Source organism: Homalodisca vitripennis, chromosome 4 (assembly GCF_021130785.1).
Source record: "Homalodisca vitripennis isolate AUS2020 chromosome 4, UT_GWSS_2.1, whole genome shotgun sequence".
Lineage (NCBI taxonomy): Eukaryota > Metazoa > Arthropoda > Insecta > Hemiptera > Cicadellidae > Homalodisca > Homalodisca vitripennis.
Window position 1 is genome coordinate 70835289 of NC_060210.1, and position 24147 is coordinate 70859435.

General features: G+C 35.6%; 1 protein-coding gene across 9 annotated transcripts in view; it reads right to left on the bottom strand.

Moving 5' to 3' along the window:
* LOC124359500 (ras GTPase-activating protein raskol-like) overlaps nt 1-24147 on the bottom strand; it is a 342763-nt gene that overhangs the window by 19343 nt on the left and 299273 nt on the right. For all 9 annotated transcript variants that reach the window (XM_046812276.1, XM_046812274.1, XM_046812277.1 and 6 more), the window contains 6 exons: nt 9316-9410; nt 8343-8434; nt 7243-7473; nt 6041-6142; nt 948-1132; nt 176-345 (listed from right to left, as the gene is read on the bottom strand). In XM_046812276.1, coding sequence (XP_046668232.1) covers nt 176-345; nt 948-1132; nt 6041-6142; nt 7243-7473; nt 8343-8434; nt 9316-9410 — 875 coding nt within the window. The remainder of the gene's footprint in view (nt 1-175; nt 346-947; nt 1133-6040; nt 6143-7242; nt 7474-8342; nt 8435-9315; nt 9411-24147) is intronic.

A 24147-nucleotide genomic window follows, 5' to 3' on the forward strand; every position in this document is an offset into this window, starting at 1 on the left:
GGGGCTGGCTACCTGTAGTGGTGGGAAGGCTTTCATTTAATGCATTACCAGTTTTTTTAATAATATTTTTTTTTTATTGCGCCAAAAACAATTAGGATTTCTTAGATACAATATGCATTATATTTGTATATAATTTCTAAAATCTATATTAAATCCTATATAACTTTTACAATACCTGTAAGAACTCCTGGTAGACCTGCACTGGCAAGATCTCCACTGACTGGAATCGACACTTTATCCGCAAGGCTGGAGGTTCCTTGAAACCTCCTTTGTCGGTTATCACAGGATACCATTTCTCTGTCAGGTATCTGGATGTTACATCATGTACCGGGATACTCACGCTCCCTGTAATTGTGCATTGTTCCATTGTAGAAAACTTGCTACATTCTTGGTCAAAACAAGCACTGTTCACCAATTTGGTTTTACATAACCTAAGTATCTAGCTCATAAATTAATTACCTGGTTCATATTGATATAAAATGAAAATAACGAAAAAATGAGCCAACTTTATTATTACTGAACAAATAAGATGTTTAAGATATTGTAACACGATAGTTTGAAAAAATCATAAAATTTATAAAAATTGCTGGGAGAATATTTATAAACAAACTGGGGAAATTTATAAATCCACTATAACCCTTTGAGTGTCAGGGTTAGTTGTTCTCTACAATATAACACTTCAACTGACAGGTAATATCAGCGTGTGGCATTGTACGATTAATAGGTGAAACAAGAATATAACAGAAAAATAATGTAAATTGAAATTTAAATAATGGGTTAACATTTTTTTAATTAATAGTACCTCAACACAAAATTGTGTAACGAAAAACACATTGTGTTTTTTAAGTTGCTTCTCTTTGCAATATTATTAACAAAGTAAAAAACAACAATTGAATAGTTGAACAGCCTGCCATTAAAACCAAACAGCTGGCTACAAGTTAACTTACCAACAAGCATGTTTTTCTCCCGTTTCTTCTTGCGGTCTGCTTCACGGTAAAGGTTAATGTTTATCACATTGACTAGAGGCAGGTTGTGGAACTCAAAATGTTCTCCCCAAAAACAGAGCTCTCCCTTCTGCTTGCATGAAGTCTTTGCGTACAGAGTCTTGTCCAGACACACTTCACAAAAATATCTGCAAAACCGCAAAAGATATTTATAAAAGTAAAGGACCTCTTCATCAAAATGTTACAATACTCAATCAACATAAATCCAAAATATCCTTGGTCACAAATATATACTAAACTTTCTTAGATGCGCATTAATTGATAGCAGGTAAATAATTGAAAACTGTTCAGTAGGTGCACCAATAACCTGTTCAAATCATTCATTATAAAAAAATATATAGTTTTAGTGATCAAAATTGGTGATTTCGCAACAAATAATGACGAAAAATGTTCAATAGGAACCTTTAACCTTTTCAAATCGCCCATCATCAAAATTATATTGTTTTAGTGCTCAAATTTAATAATTATGTGACAAATGATGAAACCCGTTCTCCAGGTACCTTTAACCTGTTCAAATCATTCATAAATAAATTAAGACAGGATAAATGACATTGTTATGTGACGACAATACATCTACCGGCCATTCTAAGTCTATCATTACCATTTCCAGACAATCAGCTACACAAAATGATGTACTGTAACACATTACACAATTGATTATCATTAAACTAGGTATTTTACTTGAAGACTATTACTTGAATGAAATACTTGAAGGAAATTAGCAAGATGGCGCCGGTGAATAAGAATACGTTATGTGATGTCTGTTCGAAAAATGTTACTAGAAACACTGGAGGAATTATGTGTGAGGGTAATTGTAAAAATTGGTATCATTTTGAGTGTGTGGGAAAATCTAAAAAAAGATTTTTCCTTTTCTAAATGCGAGAAGTCCAATTTTACGTGTGACAAGTGTAAGCCTCAACCGGTACAGTGTGCTAGTAACGTGAGTATACCACCCAGTGACTCTGAAAAAGAAAATGGGCCTTGTGAATGTTTTATTCATATCAAGATATTGACTGATCAGATTTTTGATCTGACTAATAATTTAAGTGAAATTAGCAAGCAGTTAGACATGGTGAAAACCGAAAATACTAAGCTAGCCTCTATCGTGAATAATCATTCTGAGGTTATTGGTGACATTCTGTTAAATAATCGTGCCTCTTATTCAAGTGTTTTAAAATATATAAATGAGAATGCCGATTCCTCATCCTCTATAACAAGTGGTATTGACAACAATAACTCTGTAACTAGTAAGGTTATGTATGTCGCTAACTGCAATTTGACCAAAGCAGTAGTTCACTCTGATGTGTTGTCTGCTAGTCGAAACTTGGAAATTTCAGACCTTCCACGGCCACTGGCTTCTAGCAATAGAATGCCAGTCAGAAGGGAAAAAACGTTCTCAAGAAGACTGTGGAGCTTACCAATCGGGAAAAAAGGAACTCGCCGAAGGGGCTACATGATGAAATTGTACAGCCTTTCGCTGTGCAAGGTAATTCTGCATCAAGTTCTGCTGTCTCTGCCTCTGTCATACCGGCTAACGCCATCGACTTGGATGGGGACAATGAAAATGAAACAGTGAATCAGGGTGTAAATAATGACTTTATTGAGGTTAGGTCCAAGAAATATAAGAAACAACAGCGTAGATCTGAGGGAAAAAAATCAATGTTTATTACGGGATGTGCTGTGGTGTCTAATGATAAATTGAAAGTTGTAGAAAAACGTAAACATATGTTTGTATCTAGATTTGCTGAAGACGTGGAATGTGATGCTTTGAGACAGTATTTGAATGACTATGCTGTTTGTAACTATGAGGTTATTAAACTGAAGAATAGGTATCCTGGGTACAGTTCTTTTAAAGTTGGAGTGCCCCTATCTCTTTGGGATAAAATGTATGATCCGGACTTCTGGCCTACAGGGACGTATGTAAGTAAGTTTAGATTCTCTCGTAAAAGTTCTTTAGTGGAGCCCTCTTTTTTAGAATCAGGACAGTTAACGAACCCGGGGTTATAGTCACCCAATCCTCAGTCGGCCTAGTTAATTGTCATAGGCCTAGCCTGAGTGCCGCTACTCAGGTGGTTGAATCACGTTCTGAGACTGTGCTTGCGCATATTAACATGCAATGTATAAAGAACAAGGTGAATTTACTTGAAGTTTTTAACAGTCGCATACTTTGTGACGTTTTTTGTGTCAATGAACACTGGTGCATAGAAGACGAAATACAACTTTATACATCTATGGACTATCTACTTGCGGCTAGCTTCTGTAGATCTACTCCATATGGCGGAGCTGCAATTTTTGTAAAAAGTTCATTTAAATATTCTTTTTCTGTTGTAAATATTGATTCGTTCTGTGAAGAGAAACAATTTGAAGCGGTTATGATCTCTTTTAGTGTTATTAATTTGTTGATTTTATCTGTTTATCGCACACCTGACTCTTGTATTGTAACTTTTACTGATAGATTGTCTCAACTTCTTGAATTTGTCTGCAGTAGTCCTAAGTTCTTTAAATATAAGGTCATTATCGCTGGGGACATAAATATTGACCCCAATAGGAGTACCTTAAATACAGTTAAGTTTCTTAATGCACTAAAATCTTATGATTGTTTTTGTCTTAATCTGTCTCCCACCAGGCTGGAGTCTTGTCTGGATAATTTCATTTCCAATCTCCACCCTTCTTCATATACATGTAAAACTGTTCAACCTCACATCTCCGATCACCTTGGTTTGTTGTTGAATATTGATTTATCTTATTTGTTACCGTGTACCGCTTTACCAGCTGATAAGTGTGAAAAAAATGTGTATAGTTTTAGAGTTTTAAATGATGTTAGTATTAATAGATTTAAGTACAGATTGGGTAACATTGACTGGTCTGAAGTGATAGTTTCAAATGACCTTGAAGTGGCTTTTGATTGTTTCATGCAGGTCCTTCAACATAATTTTAATGATTGTTGTCCTACTAAAACTAAAGTGGCCAAAAATACTGTAAATAATAATCGCAAACTTAAAAACTGGTATACTCCTGTTTTAAAGCAGATTAGGCTATTTTTAGATATTAGTCATAGTAGATGTAAGAGCAATCCTGCCTTATGTGAAATCCACAGAAGGGTTAAGAAGTTCTATAGGGAACAAATAGATCTAGCTAAGAAAAATGCCAACGATGCTTATATCGTGGAATCACGTAACCTCTGTAAAGCTGCCTGGAATGTCATTAATCTGGAAACAGGGCGTACACTTAAGAAAAACTTACAGACAGAGCTTCCTATAACTGCTAGTGATTTCAATGATTTTTTTGTAAATATTCCTAATAATGTAAAAGGTAATAATGCCGTTAACTTGAATTTAGCTGGTGCCATCGATATCTTAGAGTCTAGTGTTATAAAGAATCCTCAATTATTGCCATTTAAATGGAATTTTGTGAATTCTGATGATGTTTTTAAAACTGTTACTGGGCTCAGTAATTCAAAATCTGAAGATATGTTTGGTCTTTCCAACTTTGTGTTAAAGAAAATAATAGATGTAATCTTGTATCCCCTCACTTTTCTTATTAATTGGATACTCGCAGTTGGTGTTTTCCCACATTGCTTGAAACTTACTCTAACTGTGCCTGTATATAAAAAAGGGGATAGATCTAATATTAGTAATTATCGACCTATAGCGCTGGTTTCTGTTGTATCTAAAGTGGTCGAAAGTATCATTAAGTCTCAGATGGAATGTTATTTTGAGCAGAATCATCTGCTCTCATCTGCCCAATTTGGTTTCAGAGAAAATCTGTCTACTGTTAAGGCTGTTGAAAGTGTTGTATCCTTTATCTTGAATAGCTTTGAAAATAGTGAGGAAGCCAGCACTTTATTACTAGATCTAAGCAAAGCTTTCGATACTGTGCCCCATCAGGTATTGCTTGAGAAATTGAGCTATTATGGTTTTGGAGGCAACGAGTTGTCACTGTTGTCCTCATATCTTTTAGATAAATCCCAGTTGGTCAAAGTTGGTGATCAAAGATCTGATCTTAGAAGGGTTGAAAGTGGGGTTCCCCAGGGTTCTGTCCTGGGTCCCTTTCTGTTTATAGTTTTTATAAACGACCTTCCCAATTTTGTACCTAATAAGAGTGTTCTTTATGCTGACGACACCACACTAATGTGTTTTAATAAGCTGTCTGACATTAATTCTGTAGTAATAAATTATATGAGGGAAAGGTCTTACCTCTGGTTTGATGCCAACTGCCTGTATGTTAACGAGGATAAGACGGAGCATATTGTTTTTAGTTTAAGGAAATACTCTGACAATAAATCAATAAAGTTACTGGGAATTAATTTAGATTCTAGGCTTACTTGGAGAAGTCATACTGATGCTCTTTGTTCTCGCATGTCTCGAGTAATTTTTTTACTGAAAAGACTTAAAATTTGTACTAGCTCTACCATAGTTACTAAGGCATATTTTGCGCTGTTTCATTCCCACCTTTTATATGGTGCCCTACTTTGGGGCAATTCAAGTGGTGCCAAGGAGGTTTTTTTATGTTAAAAGAAGGCCTTACGCACAGTTTTTGATGTCAGTACTAGTGATTCTTGTAGGCCTATTTTTGTAGAACACGGTATACTTACTTTGCCGTGTATTTTTATCTTTCAATGTTTGGTATATGTAAAGGAAAATCTAGATGTTTTTAACCTGAGGAGTGTCGCTCATAATTATAATACAAGGTACCAAGATCTTCTAGATTTAAGATATGTTAGACTCACCAAAACCCAGCAAATATATTTGTATATTGGGAAAAAGCTCTTCAATAAGTTACCATTAGGCTGTAGAGATATTACGTGTAAAGTTTTAAAAAATGTTGTTTTAAGATGGCTTAAGAAAAAAGCTTTTTATTCTGTTGATGAGATGTTATCAGGCAGTATTGACATTGTATTTTAATTTAGTTTTTTATGTTTTCTGACATGTACTTATGACCATAAGTGCTAAACCTAGTATTATCTAATTTCTTTGACTTTGTCATGGCATTGTAATGTGGGACGACAATAAAATGATTCTTGATTCTTGACTTACCTTTTCTTATTTGCCACTCCTTTAGCTTCTAAGACCCATATCTTGAGAGAATTGTCCGTACGACGTATGTGATCCTGATCAGGCTGAACCGACTTGCGCAAACTGTCAAGTCATACAGAAAATGTATTAGGAAGGTATAATACTCTATTTATTTTACAATTAATTGAATTGGAGTTCAAATACAAAGTTAAGTGTTATAGTTCTATGGTATTGTAAATATAAATAGCATATTTAAAACTATGACTAATTTATTTACTCTAGTAGCCAATTTAGATTGAGCTAACAAGATGCCAACTTATATACTCTAATTGTAATACTATTTGACTGAATAGCAATTCCTAAAATGAGATATTATTTGAATACATTTTTAAAACCAAACATTTTACTTTGGTCTCTAAAATACAAAAATGACAGACGCTTATCACTTGAGTACATATACAACTAATATGAACAGCTATATCAAGGATGACAGTTGAAACAAGTTACTTGTATTAACAGTGATTCTTTGCTATTTACATTAATAAAGTTAGTTTATACATACTCAATTCTTTCAACAGATTTCTCTATAGTTCCATAGCTACAACAAGCATCTGGGAAGGAATTGTCATTAGAGTCTTCACTTGACAACACAATACCCATGACCAACAACTACAACTACACAAGGCAGTGAGATGAAAATATTTAGTCTTATCATTTCATTGTTATCTAGAATATTGCCTTAAGATAACAAAGTAGAAGACCTAATATATCACCATTAACTGAACATGATACTGCAATCAGAGTTGCATCAATGATAAACACTTGAATGCTTAATACCCAAATTCTTTTAATGTTTGGCTATAATTGTTTATAACCTCTTACTTCCATTTTTTTATCTCATTAAAATTTTATTTTGTTTTTTTAGAATTTTGCCACTTGAGATTTGTATGTAATAAAGGTGCTCTCATAAGTATTGCCCAATTAACATTTTTATGACTAAGTATTTTATATTACGTCTTGACATTTTTCTTTAAGTGTGCCAATTTGACAACTTCAAAAGCCAAAAGAGGTAACAATTTACATTTAGTAGAGACTGACAGATCTAGCCTCCGCTTGTATATTCTTATGAGATGAAACGTGACTAATTATTACAGATATTTGTTGTACCACAATGAAAAACTAGAGGTTTGTCATAGTTTTGTACAGCAGTAATGTTGCCTCACCTGTGGACCCACTTGTCCCGTTCCTCGGCTGTGCGGCAGGAGAAGTAACGAGCTACTCCGGCCGGCAAGGTCACTTGGAAGCAATGCTCTCGCCCCAGCACTGAGGCGTGTAAGGGCTTGATCTCGACTCCTCCACTGCCGAGGTCCAGGGTCTGCATCACACTCTGAGCCTGGCCCGACAGCAGGGATTCGTGCGAGCGTGATGTGCGTAGTCTAGGTGGTACTGGCACCCTACAATACATACGTATTCTCCTTAGTTTATACTTGTTTTTAGGTAAATATAACAACTGTATTAAATACAGTATAATACTCGCCAAAAAATATAGTTTTACTGAAGGTAAAAGCTACAGTTCATTTATAAAAGAATACACTTCTTATTTATTGTGATACACTTTACAGTAATCTTTTCGATTGACCAACAGACCAAGCAGAATCATTTTGCACTATACTGATTCTCTTCCTTATTCTGTTTAATAACATCCTCTCGTAAGTCACTTGGCCATGGGGCCAGGCAAAGACGGGTATATTGCTTATTGTTTTTCATATATTCTTAATAAATAAACATAAAATGTGAAAAATTACATTATCATATCTCATACAATTTGATTTGAAAATAAATAAAATGCAATTTTCTTCAATTACATGAATTTACAATTGAAGACAGAAGAATAAAAAAATGTTATACGACTAACAAAATAATACTCTTTTCTTTAAATCATAGTTATAAATGAACTTTGTAGAAACTCTCTATCTAAATCAAATAAACATTACTATCCTGGTTGTTGTTCTTTGATTATACTGGAATGAAATATATATTAAAATTAATGAAAATAATATAACCAATAAAATATGATAGGATTTTTATGATATTTATCACTCCAAACAGGCTTGGCCTTGGAGTTTTTTTCTCTCTTTATTTCTCATAGTGATGTATAGTGTAATAGTAGTTGTAGTTGCATATGTATGTATTGTATATGTGTAAGTAAATGTAATGTTTTTTTTTTTGTCAGTCTGTACAATATTATAAAAATCGTATCTGTCATTTTTATTTGTGAGAAATAAAGTTTCTTTCTTTCTTTATATAGTATTTTAAAGCTTACCCGTCACTATCCACCTTTTTCCTTTCCAATTTGGTAACACTCTTTGTGCGTTTGAGAGGATTCGACCTGAATGATCGCTTTGAGAAGAAATTCTGAAACAAACAATTATTTACATAGAGTTTTTTTTTATTTGAATATTACTATTCTTATTGTGAGATTTCTTAAATTGTTAATAAAGTTTTCATTTTTTTATTGTGAGAAACAATGTCTGAAATGTATTTATGATTTGAAATAATTTTAGAGAAAACTATTTGCTGTTGGGAAGAAATAATCACACATGAAACACTCTTGTAGCGATAAGGAATGCTCTGCTGTTGATGGAAAAACCTGAGATTTACAGATCAGGTATGTATGTTATCACATCTGTTTTTTGTATACTGATCTGGTGTACCCTGTATGTAATTATAACTTATAAGTTGTAAATACTTTGTTTCATTATGAGAATTCTAGAATTAATTATTAACAAACACAAAATTTGAAAATTTAATTCTTATCTTACCTGTATGTAAAAAGCTACACAAGACAACGTAATTAATGATTAATGCAGTTATCACTTTTGAAAATACAGCAAAAAAAAAAAAAAAAAAAAAAAAAAAAAAAATATATATATACAAACTAAGAGATGAAATTATTACATTGATGAAAAGGCATACTTAATCTATCACCATCCACCAAAGTACATATGTCTCAAACTTAACTCTCACACTCACAGCACTAACTAGAATATAGAAATGAAAATCAGTTCCGTGTGTTTTAACACAACTTAAAATTGCAGTAAACAAGAATCAATTACGACGTATGACTTCTTTCCTTTGTATCCTCCACCCTAGTGAAGTCAAGTTCGACTGTAGGAGCCAGATTGGAAAGTACTCCGGTTACTTGTAAGGTGAGAGAGCTAGGCAGTCAAACTTGTACAGTAGCAGAGTAACTTTCACTAGCTTTACAGATGATGTGAGTGAGTACTGATACTGACCACTATTCTAGAGGGTGTCAGCTCCAGAGTCCTGTTGCCCAGCACAGGGGTAGCAGGGGCACTCCCTCTTCGGCACGCCTTCTCGTATGATGTGTCTGCAACAACAAAATTCATACTATAGACTTCCGTTCCAGTATTCAATTCTTCAAGTCTAAATTACTAAGACTACATGTAACTAACATTAATGAGTTTTTAGTACAATACAAAGGTTGTCCATAAGAATGCTACACCACAGGCGTTGTCATGTGCTTGCACCCATCAGTTACAGTTCTATAAGCAACATTTATACCCCTTCTAAATTATGTCACGGTTTTCATTAATATTAACAGAATAAAATAAGAAATGTTAGTAATACTTGTCTTGTCCAAAATTCACGCAATGTGAACACATACCTGTCCTAGTCCTTTATTCTAATTCCATTACTACAACGACAAAAACACAACTTGATAAAACTAATTAACTGAGAGAACCAAATTTTTTCATAGTGTAAGAAAAAGAAAGCTACTCAGGACTCACAGTGTAGTGAAGTCAGTGCCAAGGATAGGAGTAGACTGAGTAGTGAGGTGTGGAGACTGCCAGTTTCTCTCAATGACACACATAGCCTACTGTACTGCAGCCTGGTAAGGACTGCTATCCGCTAGCCTGGCCTTACTGTCTGAGGGCATTGTACTCACTACCCACCACCGACCTGTCAAGGCCTCCACAACTCTTTCCATCCAAAACTTTATTTGCAGAGCAGTTTAAAAATATAATTGTTTTTATAGTTAACTATTCAAATGCCTCTTGTAACTTTAGAAATTTTGAATCTTTACCGTTTGTTTAGAATAAAGGTTTTCAAAAATTATATAACGAAAACTCAATGGCATAATGTGTGCTTTTACTTTATGAATGACGTAATGGGAAAAGTGTGGATACTTTGTATAATCTTATTCCTATCAATATTGATTGATTAATATAATTAATTTATAGCCCAACAATTTGAGAAATTGGTCTGATTTTGCCCTCTGGTCAACCAAGAACACCAGACATATAATTAACCGAGAACTGTGTGTGAAATAGCTAGTCTAAAAACACTAAAAAAATCATAGTGTGAAATCTTCTAAATATTTTATTTCCATTTAGCTGGATTATATCAACTCCGGATATTCACATCCTTAGTACAATAAATAACATTTCCTTCAACAGTTAATAAGATCTAGCATATATTTCCCCTCTGCAGATTTTTTGACTAGAGAACAATTATCAGCTTTCAATAATTCTGTTAGTCAACAGCACTGCTGCATTATCTTGATAGGTTTATATATTCATTTTCCTTTAACAGGGCAATTATCATTAACAAAGTCTTTGATTCATCGGATATTTAAGAAGAATATTTTATTCATCTTTTACAAGAAATAGGCATTGTCAATAAATAAATAAACAATAATCATACTACTATACTGATAATAAACCTAGCATAACTACCCTACAACAAACACTGGTGAAGGCAGAAGCAGGAAAATGAGTTAATTGATTTTTTAGCTGATACTCCTATTATTTGACGAAAAGTATGCTAAATAGTTTTTATTCTATGAAGAACCAGTTAGCTGTTCAAAGTCAATACTATACAATTTTTTAAGTCGATGATGACAAACTAAGAAAAATACTATATTGGAAAATTAGACTTAAATAAATCAGCGATACAACTGACTAAAAATATGGGTGTAAATAAATAAAAGTGTTCTTACACATTAAAATCAAGATGCCCACCAGTATAACTTGTTCTTGAACAGGCTTTCTATAAGTGGATACCCCTTAAAATTTGGGTAAAATGAAAAATCTGTGGAGGTATGTTTAGATCATTTATAGAAATCAAAATCTCTGCACTCCATCCAACTTTTCCATCAACTACCCATACATCCACAGAAAAATAAAAAAATATAACTCTATTGTAATGGCAACAGTAATTAATTTAAATAATAAATTATAACTATCGTTATAATTAAAAGATAAGTATTTACAGATTAATGCCATTGACAAATATGTAAGTAAGAAAACAATCTTTAAAAGAATTAATAAGCTAATTTGAGACGAACAATACTGAATAAATTTATGCAAACGCCATGGCCTGCGATCGACTCCATGTATGGTGACGACCTACTCCAACTTCATTTATACCCTTAGTACACTATTTGTGAAAAAATAACAACGAATACAAACTTTTTATTGGGTTTTTTCAACTTTCTCCCTGACAAACATCACCTGACTAATAAAACAAAAAATTTCTCACATAAGGACTATTTCGTGTATTTGACGTTAAGGAAAGTTATGTTGTAAATTTTTATGACTTATTTTAATAAAAAAGAAAAGGTAATTAAACTTACAAATAGTGTGTCAGTGCACTTTTGTACAAGAATTCATAATATCATATTGAAATTGAATATGAATATTGAATTCAGTACGAAATTTCATAATTTTATTAAAACTGTAACTATATGGTACAGCAGTGTCAATGAAATACGATGAATTAAAATAGAGCACCAGTTTGGACATGGGTTCAATAGTTTCATCAATACGGAGGAGGGATGGGGAGGGATGGTTCGGCTTCAAAATTTGCAGTGTCTTGTATTAGAATGCCCAGCCTATAGTCTATTTCTTTGGTCTGTGATCCTGCCCCACTATTCCATGACACGTTATAGTCTATTCTATTATGTACTTCACTAAGGTGCAGTCCAAAAATAAATGAAGAAAGATTTTTTAATATTTCACATACTGTAATGTTAAAACCAGTGTGTTTGACAACAGCTACAAGTGTACATACGTACTCACAAATACGCTCCAATACCAACTTTTTTGACAGGGATTCAGAAGGAACATTTCATTACAAATAAATCTTGTTACCATCACAATACTAATTTCATCATCTCCTATAATATTATGCAAGTGAACATAGAGGCCTAACTGGGTTTGGTTGTGTACTATATTTATAAAATCCAGACCAAGAAATCAACATTTACTAAAAAGGAATGGAGAATCTTTAAGAATCGTAGAAACTAATTATTTTTAGGTATGGGTGTTTCACAAAAAAAATTAAATAAATAAAATATAAAACCGAGAAAAGAATTCAAGGCCCCCTTTCTTTTAGACTCATTCAAGAGTTAGTTATTACATGTTAAACTGATTTCATCATTATAACCCTAGACATAAGAGATTACAGACATTTCATAATTATTGGAGGAATACATATTTTGCAGGAAACAGTGCTTCGATTAATGAATGCATGCAGAACTCAACCAAATTTAAAAAGGATCCAACTATTTTAAATTGTAATTAAAATCTTTGACATAATGGTATTTGATTGATTTCACTACCGTTCCCAACCCTCGCTGAGAAGATGGGCTCGGCGCCAGACAGCTGATGTTGGTCCAGTAGAAAGTGGTCTGAGCCTCAGCTGAGCTCACTGTCTCCACAACACAGCTAGCTGCTGACACAACAGCGCCACTACCGCGGGGAGAAACCGGCCGCCGTCACTGTCACTGCCACGGTCATCAAGATTGACGGTTACGGTCGCACACACGCTATATCTTCTATTTGGCGAGCGGTAATCGTAGTGAAAGTGGTTCCAATCGTCAATAATCTACATTCAACTCTTACATGCCAACCAGCACACGTACTACGTTAGTGTACAAATTGGCCATAATAGTCTTCAGGGTGAGATTTCCACAGATGGGTTAGCTTCACCACAGTTAGATCAATAATCGACAAATGTACTACGTGTATTATAATACATAACTCTGGTTCAATTTTAAACTTAGTTTTTTCTCACCAATTTAGAAAAATGCTCAAATTTCCCTATCCTTACGTCACCAATAAAAAAAGCACAAGGATTTTTTTTATGAGGTTTTGGTTTACACATATAGCAACACATAAACTCTAAACGTTTACAAATCTCACAAAATATTATTATCCTACTTAGGTTCTGGGAATCTGTTTTAATTAGCTCCACGCCTAATTTTAGTAGCGTAATAAAGAACAGTTTCTTTTAAACAATCCTATTAATTGGCATGCTAAGTTAATTTTATTAATTGAAACACACGTTTTCGACCATAACAACCCAGAACCTACCAAAGTAAGATGTTAACTATACAGATTCTGGCACAAGTAGTTACTGGATTACAATAAATTAATGTTTTTTTTTTATAAAATGACAAAATGTAAATTTAAAAGTGGGGCCTATACAAATATATACTATTTGTGTTTTCCCAAACTATGTTAGTTTTATACTAATCATGGCAGCTAGGTGTTTACAATCCCACTACTTTGAGGACCCATGTTCTATTTCCAGTTCGAATCTGTTGTTAACAAGAACAGATAATATCATATTTCCGTATTAATTAATGCGACACTACCAGACTAAAGCTTCGGACCATTCGAAAACATACAAACTAATACAAGTTTTTCATTAGTACGTGTTTGTTATGTAAGAATAATGTTCAACCATTTCACTTTTTTATTGTGGAAACACATGTTAGCGATATGTCTCATTTCAGTGGTATAATAATACACAATCAAGACATCTAGTATTTCCGACATTACTATTCTCCTGATTATTAAAAATATTCGAAATATTTCTTTGAAAAAGTTTAACACAAATACAATACTTAATACAAATCTTATAACACGGTAATCGTGTATCTCTCGTTGTAAGAACTCCTGGTAAATAATTCGCCGCAATATACAATCACCGGTGTAACAAGATTGCATCAACTTTTTTAAGGCGTGCTAGAATTAAAGTAATCCTAAACAATATTCGCTCGTGATCAGTCTTCTGTGAAATAATACTCAATGCTGAGCTTGCACTTGCAGACCTCAGCGGTCCTATCACGAACTTTATGTACTTACGTACACATCATCGTAGCAACACGCAGAACATAATTTACAAGAAAGTCTATTTAAAGCCCTAGTGATCACATAAATTTCTTAGTACCGAAATTAATTATAAAATAAAAACTATTGTTATACCACAAATTGTGTGTAACACATATTTTTTTACTTTCAGCTATGTTGATTATGACTTCACTTTTACTTTTTTTATAATTTTAAACCGAAATACCGACGTTGAAGTATTTAGAAATCTAGTTTAAACCAATTTGTTAAGACTTTCCAATAAAGTATTAATATCGTGTTTTCGACCACAACGGTTACACTCATGTTATTGTCTTGACATACAATAATGAGTTGCTAACATTGAAAAGTGATATAACAGTTATTAATAATGCATAGCATTAATTAACACACAATCTTGGGGGTATAATTTAAATGCAAAAACTGCAAGACAGTTTTCTTATTGTTTATTTAATGACTGAAGGAGTGAATAGTAACAAGGGCCAAGCATGGGGTGAGACTACCCCAACACCACACGACAGTCTGCCCGCCCGCCCACCCCGCTCACTCCAGTTGACAGACTCACACCCGTCCCTGTCATTATCCCGCCAACGGTCACCGGGTCACCCCGTCACTGCATCAACATCTGGGCACACTTCCGCGCTTCTATTTCTTACTTGCAATTTACAACGCATCTTTTATGTAGGTTTCAAAATTCAATGATTCCTTGTAAATTTCAAAATCGTTCAATCAGTGTATTTAAATTCATACACATAATAATTATAATCAAAATACCGATCACAGGACTTATTCTTATGCAAGAAAGTTCGTAAAAGTTGTGAAGTCGGCCCAAACAAAACATTTTAAAACGTGCGAATTGTGTTTGCACAGAACGTTATCAACAATTTATTCAAATCTAAACCAGGGTCATTTAAGATACCATCATATCAGTTTACATGAAGAATTTGTCTGCCTGTATTTGCTAGATAAAAGCTCTTAACTTTTATAAAATAAGACGTGTTTCAAGTAACTTAAATAAAAACTAAAAATGCTTGCAGTAAATACTTTGAAGATTCTGTATGCTGCCATCCTCTTATTAATATAATTAATAATATAATACATTCTCTTTATAATATGATTGTGTTTTGTATAGCTAGACAGTCTATATCAAAAATAATCACGACCTAAAAATTACAGAAACTACGAATAAATCTACCGTTATATAAAGTTCATTTACAGGCACATTGTATAAAACAATGGAAACTGAATCTACCCAAAACAAGTCTTGATTGTGCCAGACGTAGAGTCGGCCGTGTGAACAGGCAACTCAAAAAAGCGTTAATATGAGCGACTAGTGCCATAAGCAGTCGAGGTTTTTTGCCACACTCGGGGACGCCAAGAGGGAAAGACGTGGCGGGGCGTTTTTATACGGAATTCACTGATGTGTAGGCTACCGAGCAAGGGAGTAAGAGGGATTGTTTTATTTATTCAAAGTGCAAAGTTACAGTTTTATAATTTGCAAGGGAGTAAGGGGGATTGTTTTATTTATTCAAAGTGCAAAGTTACAGTTTTATAATTTGCAAGGGAGTAAGGGGGATTGTTTTATTTATTCAAAGTACAAAGTTACAGTTTTATAATTTGCAAGGGAGTAAGGGGGATTGTTTTATTTATTCAAAGTGCAAAGTTACAGTTTTATAATTTGCAAGGGAGTAAGGGGGATTGTTTTATTTATTCAAAGTGCAAAGTTACAGTTTTATAATTTGCAAGGGAGTAAGGGGGATTGTTTTATTTATTCAAAGTACAAAGTTACAGTTTTATAATTTGTAAGGGGGGTTGTTTTATTTATTCAAAGTGCAAAGTTACAGTTTTATAATTTGCAAACACTTTGGAAAACGGAATTAACATAAAAATCAAATGGTGTATGTCTGCCTCTGCGTTTGTGTGTTTCTCAATCACCCTACTACAGTAAACCCTACTGGACCAATTGTACTGACATTTTTCATGGACAGTCCTAGGGTTCCTATTAACACCTAGACCTATTCCTATTTAGAAAATCCCTCCAGGCTACACCCTACTGGTCTTCAAATCTCCCTTAACACTTCATTATCCATTACATTTACGGGCTTTTCTTAATCAGAAGGTAATAATGTGTTTTTATCACCTGTAAAAGTCAAGAATAATAGTTATAATGATGAATACACATTTAGAAAGGTGATAGCAAATATTTGTTGTTATTCATACGTCAAAGTAAGTTACACTTTACAAAATGTGCAGAAGCTTTTCTTTGTCTGGGATTGCTTTTATTAGGGTTTTACCGAACTACAGTAAAATCCCATATTATTACATCACAAGTGTAACTGAATCATTTTCTCTATAACGCAACAGTTAAGGACCGACTTAACTTTAGACAGAATTTCTCCACGCTAGAGTTCAATTGCTACTGAAATCGTTGGAGCTATACAATTTCAGAGATATTTATAAAAACGGGTTCGCTCTCCAACTTCACAGCCACTTCCTTACACTTAAATGTATCAAGGGATTGTGATATCGTTCAGTGACTATCACATATGTCAGGATTGTTTAAAATGCCATTTAAAAATAATCTGCTCATGGTGTCCCTGTTTCTCAAAATTAAATTGCGCGCGAACCCTAATGTATTCATAATATAAAAACATAATTCTATTCAGATTCAACATAATAATCTACTAATCTATTAATATGATAAATCAAAATCTATACAGAGTGATTCAAGAAGATATGCAGAAACTTTGGGAGTAGAACACACCTTTCAAATTTGACTGACAATAGCTTTGTTAATTGAATTGTAAAAGTCGAATAATTTTGAGAGGTACCTACTGAGTTTCAGTCCATGTGCGTGTTGTTCTGTTCGTCGTAATTGAGTTTCAGTCCATGTGCGTGTTGTTCTGTTCGTAGTAATTGACTTTCAGTCCATGTGCGTGTTGTTCTGTTCGTAGTAATTGACTTTCAATCTATGTGCGTGTTGTTCTGTTCGTAGTAATTGACTTTGAGTCCATGTGCGTGTTGTTCTGTTCGTAGTAATTGAGTTTCAGTCCATGTGCGTGTTGTTCTGTTCGTAAAAACCTATAAGAAACAATTAAATTCTACTCTTAATCTACCTTACCAGAATTTCAGAAAGACCTAGTTTTACATGGTGAGCTGAGATCCGAGTGAAATTTTTCGGTAGCCGTAACTCGCTAACGAAGCATTTCCGGGCCCATGTTTACATAAACTTTAAATTATTTTTACATGTAGAATGCTTCAAAAGATTGTGCATATCTTCGCGAATCACCCTGTACAGGACCAGGGTAGACTTATTTGCTCGATGAATAAGGCAACATCCAATAAGACAAATCCAATCCAAAACTTCCTGAACGGCTCAGCCCTATAATTTCCACTAACCCCTTGCCACAGTTCTTTGTCACAGCTAAGGGACAGGCGTCAACTCCCCGAAGGGCGAGATCGCCACCCCACGATTTGCATGTGTCGTGTTGAATAGGGTAACACCGGAAGTAACCAGGACGGAGTCTCGGGTTACGGGCACGCGACCCGAGGAAGTCAGGAGCAGGACCCAGCTGACCTCTGAGCTCATATCCGGTTCGGTCAGCTAGGTAGCACAGAGCTGTACTGTACTCACAAAACTAACAGCCGGCACCAAGCGCACAACTCAACACGCTACTGTACAGTTGACATAACTTGATATCAAATTTAAACATGCCCTCTATATTGTTATCTTTGTTGTATTGTAGACTCTGATAAGAGACATTCTCTAGCCGAAAATAGGATCGGGCGCTTGTCGCAACACTACGAGAACAGGACGAGTGACTGCCTGCCTGAGCGTGACAATAGACAGAACCGCCCGGTGTGGTCGGGCACCGTTACTTGGCGAGAGTCACGAGGAGACCTCATCACATCTCCAGAGATGTCTCCGGTACGTGATGGAATAATATATCTCATAACCGTCAGCACCTTACTCACTTACACTTCGTGCTTTGGGCGCGGAGGCGGGCGCGAGGTCTCGATTGTCATCAGAAAGTCACTTTCAAATATGATAAATACCTTTCTTTCATTGCAGTTTAAAACAGCGAAATGGAAAAATAAATAAGTTTAACAAAGTGACAAAACGATTGTTCTGATAACAAGTATATTTTTTATCCCGGGGAGGGCCAATAATGTATAGACACGAAACAGTGTTTGAGTACTTTGAAAATAAACCGGTGTACATCGAAGCCTACATAGCTGAAGCTGAGGCTTAAAGAGAACAAAAAAAATTATGGTTGCCTGTAAAGTCGGTTTTACAGGCGAAGATTTTACGTGGCAACGTCTTTTTCTCGGTAGAATATTTATTGATATGAATATTATTAAATTGCACAATAGGAACAAGGAATTGAATGAAAATAAGAATTGCACAAATTTTAACTATAGAAATATATTTTGTTTACTAAAACATTGTACATAATTTGAAATTAATTAAAATTTGTTATTGTAAATGGTAAAGTTGAATAAAACATTTACTAAAATTGGAATTTGAAATTCTTGCTAAACACAGTTAAATTCTAACTCCGCGCGTGGTGATTGGTCGGTTTAGTTCGTTTGTTTGGTCGCACTGTTATGACAGGTTAGAGGTTATAATTTGTTATTTTAAATGTTTGACTAGCAATACGCGCTGTTTCTTCTCAATCGACTGAATTACGATTGATTGCAGAGTGATTTAAACTAATAATTTACTTAACACTATCAACATTTGTCAATAGTATGACATAACCTATAAACTCAGTTTCTCAACTTTTGTGTCAATCTAACAATTAATCAATCAATCAAAGTTTACGATAATGAAATATCAGTGTACAATTATTTACCTTTATTGTTGTAGTTGTTGTAAATGACGAATCTAAGCACTCCATATTTTCACGAATAAACATAGTTATCTTCTTTATCCCGTGCGGCGGACCCACAGTTATCTGCTTTATCCCGTGCGGATCCCGTGCGGCGGACGCACTGGACGCACTGGACGGGCATCGTAACGTTACCGGGCGTTACACTTTTTCATGAGTGACTCCGAGCCGCAACCTAATTTAAGACGTTGTCACGTCAAAAAAGAAAGAAACGAGAAAAAAGTCTATTTTGTTACAAGATCAGCTGTTAGTAAAAGTCTAAGTAATTGAATGTAACGTAAAACATGTACGTATAGAAACTGGCAGCACTATTGATAGTGACAACTACGTAACACTTGATAAAGGGGTGGAGTCTGTCAGGTAATCTTCCGGGAAACCAGTTTAAAAAACTTACGTTACAAAGCTGGAAGTCTGAGAGCAAGCGATTGTATCGAGCGAGGACAGACACCACGTGCCGTACGAGTATCGTAGTTTAATAAATCTTGATAGATTGCGAGTTTAGGATTTTCTGTTAGACCACAAGGATCATATTTGTGAGTTTTCTCGAATATTACAGTCACCCGTAACTTTATCTGTAAAAGTAGAGAAAGTATGGCATTGTCCAGTTCAACTTAGATATCACAAACGGAAAGAGACAAGAAAAGCGATGAGACATGAGATGATATTTGGCGCGATTTCATCCACATAACAATTATTAAGGATTGCCCTCTTTCTTAAGACTAATAGATCTGTGCGGTGAACACAACAACCTTTGTAACGAGGAGAGGGGAGAGTGTTTGTAGTACGAGCGAGCTATAAAAGTATTAACTGATAAGGAACTATTTCGACCCTGGCACGATTTCATCCAACAGTAAAGGAATTCGAGCACTGACAAGGTCAAACAGAATTTATCTCATACCGAACTGCGCATGGTGCAGCTTACTTTGAGCAAACACTCAAATGGTTTATACGAAAAGCGAGAGCATCACTTTCTTGCACCACAACAAACTTATATTGACGAATTACATTTTAACAGAGCAAGAGATGAGGAACAAATAATTTGAAAAATAAATTTCCCTGTTCCTGGACCAATACATTATTTATGAGCGGTTACTCAATTTGCGACAATGCACGTTTAGCGCTGCAGCCACAAAGGTAGGCAGGCCAAGGTAATCTGCATGCGGAGCCGAGAGTGCACGGCACATGCTGCAGTAATATATTCAGCACGACATTTCGCCACCGCGCCACACCGTGCAGACGGTGCTGAGACCACGACTGCCGGAGTATGTAAACGTAATATCAAGTCTACCGGTAAGTGAGAGGTCAACACAAACTCTCCTCGGGAGATCCACTCGGTGAGTTGTGCAGACGATGCTGAGACCACGACTGCCAGAGTATGTAAACGTAATATCGAGTCTACTGGTAAGTGAGAGATCAACACAAACTCTCCTCGGGAGATCCACTCGGTGAGTTGTGCAGACGATGCTGAGACCACGACTGCCAGAGTATGTAAACGTAATATCGAGTCTACTGGTAAGTGAGAGGTCAACACAAACTCTCCTCGGGAGATCCACTTGGTGAGTTGTGCAGACGGTGCTGAGACCACGACTGCCAGAGTATGTAAACGTAATATCGAGTCTACTGGTAAGTGAGAGGTCAACACAAACTCTCCTCGGGAGATCCACTCGGTGAGTTGTGACAGCAGAGACAGAGATGGCATTGACCGGCAGTGTCAGACCGTGTCGGTGTCGCTCTCACGGTGGCAGTCTCACGATCCGTACATTCGCTCCAGAGTAATCACGCTACTCACCAACCCTTCGCAGATTTTCGTTAATCACTGTTATCTGAACACCTGTTCGGACACTAGCTGACGAAGTATAAACACTCCTGCGCACGCAACTTTCTATAAATATCTACAAGGGTAATTAATGCTTGCAAGTGACTGGCAGACAGTTCTCACGGCAATCACAGCTGGTCCCACCTCTTCAGTTCTCGTTCTATTGCTCATCTCAGTATGAGTCAGATGCCAAATACTACACATTCGGTGTAGATTTCTTTCACTGATTTAAATCCGTGCTATTTGTAAATGTTCATCTTATATCTTTTTCAGAGAATTTTCGCATATTTATATTTTCACATTTCATTACAATTTTGGAACTTCCTATGGACGGAAGTATTTAAAACTTAAAATTTATTTTAACTTTATTGGGAAAACACATTTTTTTAAATTGGAATACTTTAAACATATTTGACAATTTGATTTTGTGGACTCTACGAGACTCAATTCCCCCTCATAACCCTTAATAAACCAATAAAATGTACTTTAACCCATTAAAAGTCAGAAAGGACGAAATTCATTATCACTTTTAAATAAATCTGTTTGTTAAAAAATCTAAAAACAGAAACTGTATCTCTTATAAACTTGAATACGTTATGACTGGTAATAATCTTGTAAACTAGTATAAAGAATGTAAAAAAGTAAAAGTAACAAGTAAAGAATGTCTTATTTTACCAGGCGAAGTTAGGGCTAAGAAGCCCTCTCTAACACAACCTGGGAACCAACGGCTTAAAGGTGACTTCCGAACCACTACCAATGGCCGGGCAGGCGGGCCGCTTGCAAGGACAGGATCGCTCAGCGGTCACCTATCCAAGCAGCGGCCACGCTCGACATTGCTTGATCTGGTTATCGATAACCGCCGTACCCGCTCCACTGCGCCATTGGCATTGGAATATCTACATTTCTAATTAATACAAATAAAATACCTTTAACACTTTAATATTGATTGTATATAATATTTATAAAAACTGTAACGGTATTCAATGTCAAGTGTTACGCTACATTTCAACCAATGAGTAAAACACATAACTACTGTATACTATATAAAACGTCTCTGGCGTACAATAATTTATAAATAGGAGATTTGCATTAAAATAAAGACTTACTGACAACGGAACCTTGCAAAATGAATATCGCCAGAGAAAGTGACCTCGCACAGAAGGCTGTACAGAATGAGTGGAAAGTGTTCGATTCTGCATCTCCTTACCGACCTCGGACTGTGAATTACAACGATGACATTCAACATTCAGGCTGAGCACATTAACATTCTGCGCGGATGGCATAGATAACTTTCACCGCCCTCGCGGACACAGACCCACGCTGATAGCCTGATGGCGATACTTTCTTGCCCTTGATATCGAACAGATCCTTGTCTGTCCGTACAGAGAAGTCTGTATCGACAGTGCGTCACGTTCTACACGACTGGTTGGCCTCTAGACGTCTATAGCCTGCACAAACAAACCTAAATGTTTTGGGCTCATGACGAGATTTACTGATAAACACAGCATAACCGGGAACGCACCACAGCAGTTTTATCATGCAATATTAGTTACAAACAATATTTTTAATATTTATAGGCAACGTGTTATATGAGCTGATGAGAAATCCCTCAATGACTAACGAACATACATCTAGTGGAACAAATGCTTTCTTTCACAAGAAATCGATCATAACCAAGGGCAATAAATAGGATAATTGAACCTTTTTGTAATAATTGACAACATTAGATAAATGTTATATTTCCACAATTTTGAATTTTTGACTAGTTGCAGTTTTAATCAACAATTTTACTATATGTCTGAACTAGGTACAATCATTGTTATTTTATACAAATATTACTGAAAAAACGAAATTCAAAGAATAGATGAAACACATTAGTACTACAACAACTACTATTCTAGAGTCATATCTAGTATTATCATTGGCAGAATCTAGTGCAACACCAGTCAGTTTTGCTGTCTGATCCTAATTACAAACCTTAATAAAGAGTTTGAATTGTCTTTGAATAAATCAAACTTATATTCGGCCTTATAGTGTACGTACCAAGTATGTAAGATTATTAAATTTTTTAACGTTCAACATGTATTTTTATTTTCAGACTACTTTGTTATTTAAACACATATACAAATAAAAAAATATAAAATAGTACAGTATTAGTAAAATAAAGGTACTTTTTATTAAAAGCTTGCTGGTTTTATAAATCTTAAGCGTATCCATATTTACGAATTTAACAGTTGAAAATCCCCTTGGTACATAAAGGGTTTCACCCGACCTGATCAACAAATCTTGGATACATTCTACTCGAGGGCAAGTAGAGCAGATATTTACGCTGACAAACGCCGCGTACGTAAACCAGCTGGCCCACTTCCAACACGTAACCATATTCCGTTAGTTAACCGTGGCTCTCTATACTGAAAAAACCAAAATGGTTACAAATCAGGGGCGAGACGAACTGCCCCATTATTTGGGGACCTCCCATGACTAAAATCCGCCACACCATACTGTTCTGGGGGCAGTCAAATCGCGATACCGTCAAAAAAGAAATCCAGCGGATTGGCCGATTTAGGTTAAATCTTGGTGAAAACGTGGAGAGAAACCGAACGTGGAGTGCGGAGTAGGAGGAGCGTGGCTAATGGATCAGGTGTGAGGACGGAACAGGACAGAACTGGGTTAGATGAGGCAAGAGCTGCCACAGCCGCAGCCACAGGACCACCGAGGGTATGTCGTGACTGCGGCATGGCCGAGGACAAACTTACATCACACGTGGCCTACCAGAACTGACCTCTTCAGCGGACGTAACACACTCACAGTGAACAGATGGGCTTCAATCCTCGAGCGAGAATATTTGGTCGCACGTAGCTGGAATTGATGGAGATAGAACCACGGTGGTCAAACTGTGTTCAACGGTAGGATTGGACGAAATTGCAGTTATTTCGAGGACGAGAGCACACCTAGCACCGAACACTCATTGGTTGGGATTGATCAGTGTCCATAATGATGACTGTGATACAGTACCAGCAAATTGAAATTGTACAGCCCCATACTGCGCCGGCTGTATTGATATTTCTTCTATCACATCGAGTTTTATAACTATTGTGGTCTTCTTTTTGGCTAAATTGGATCGTGGCTTACCCGGACAACTGAACTCGTCAATTAGTCCAACAACAGTCTCTCTGTCTGACGCGTACGGCGTGTCACCCCGCTCAGTGTCAAGAGCTCAATAGAGTGTTAAGAGCTCAA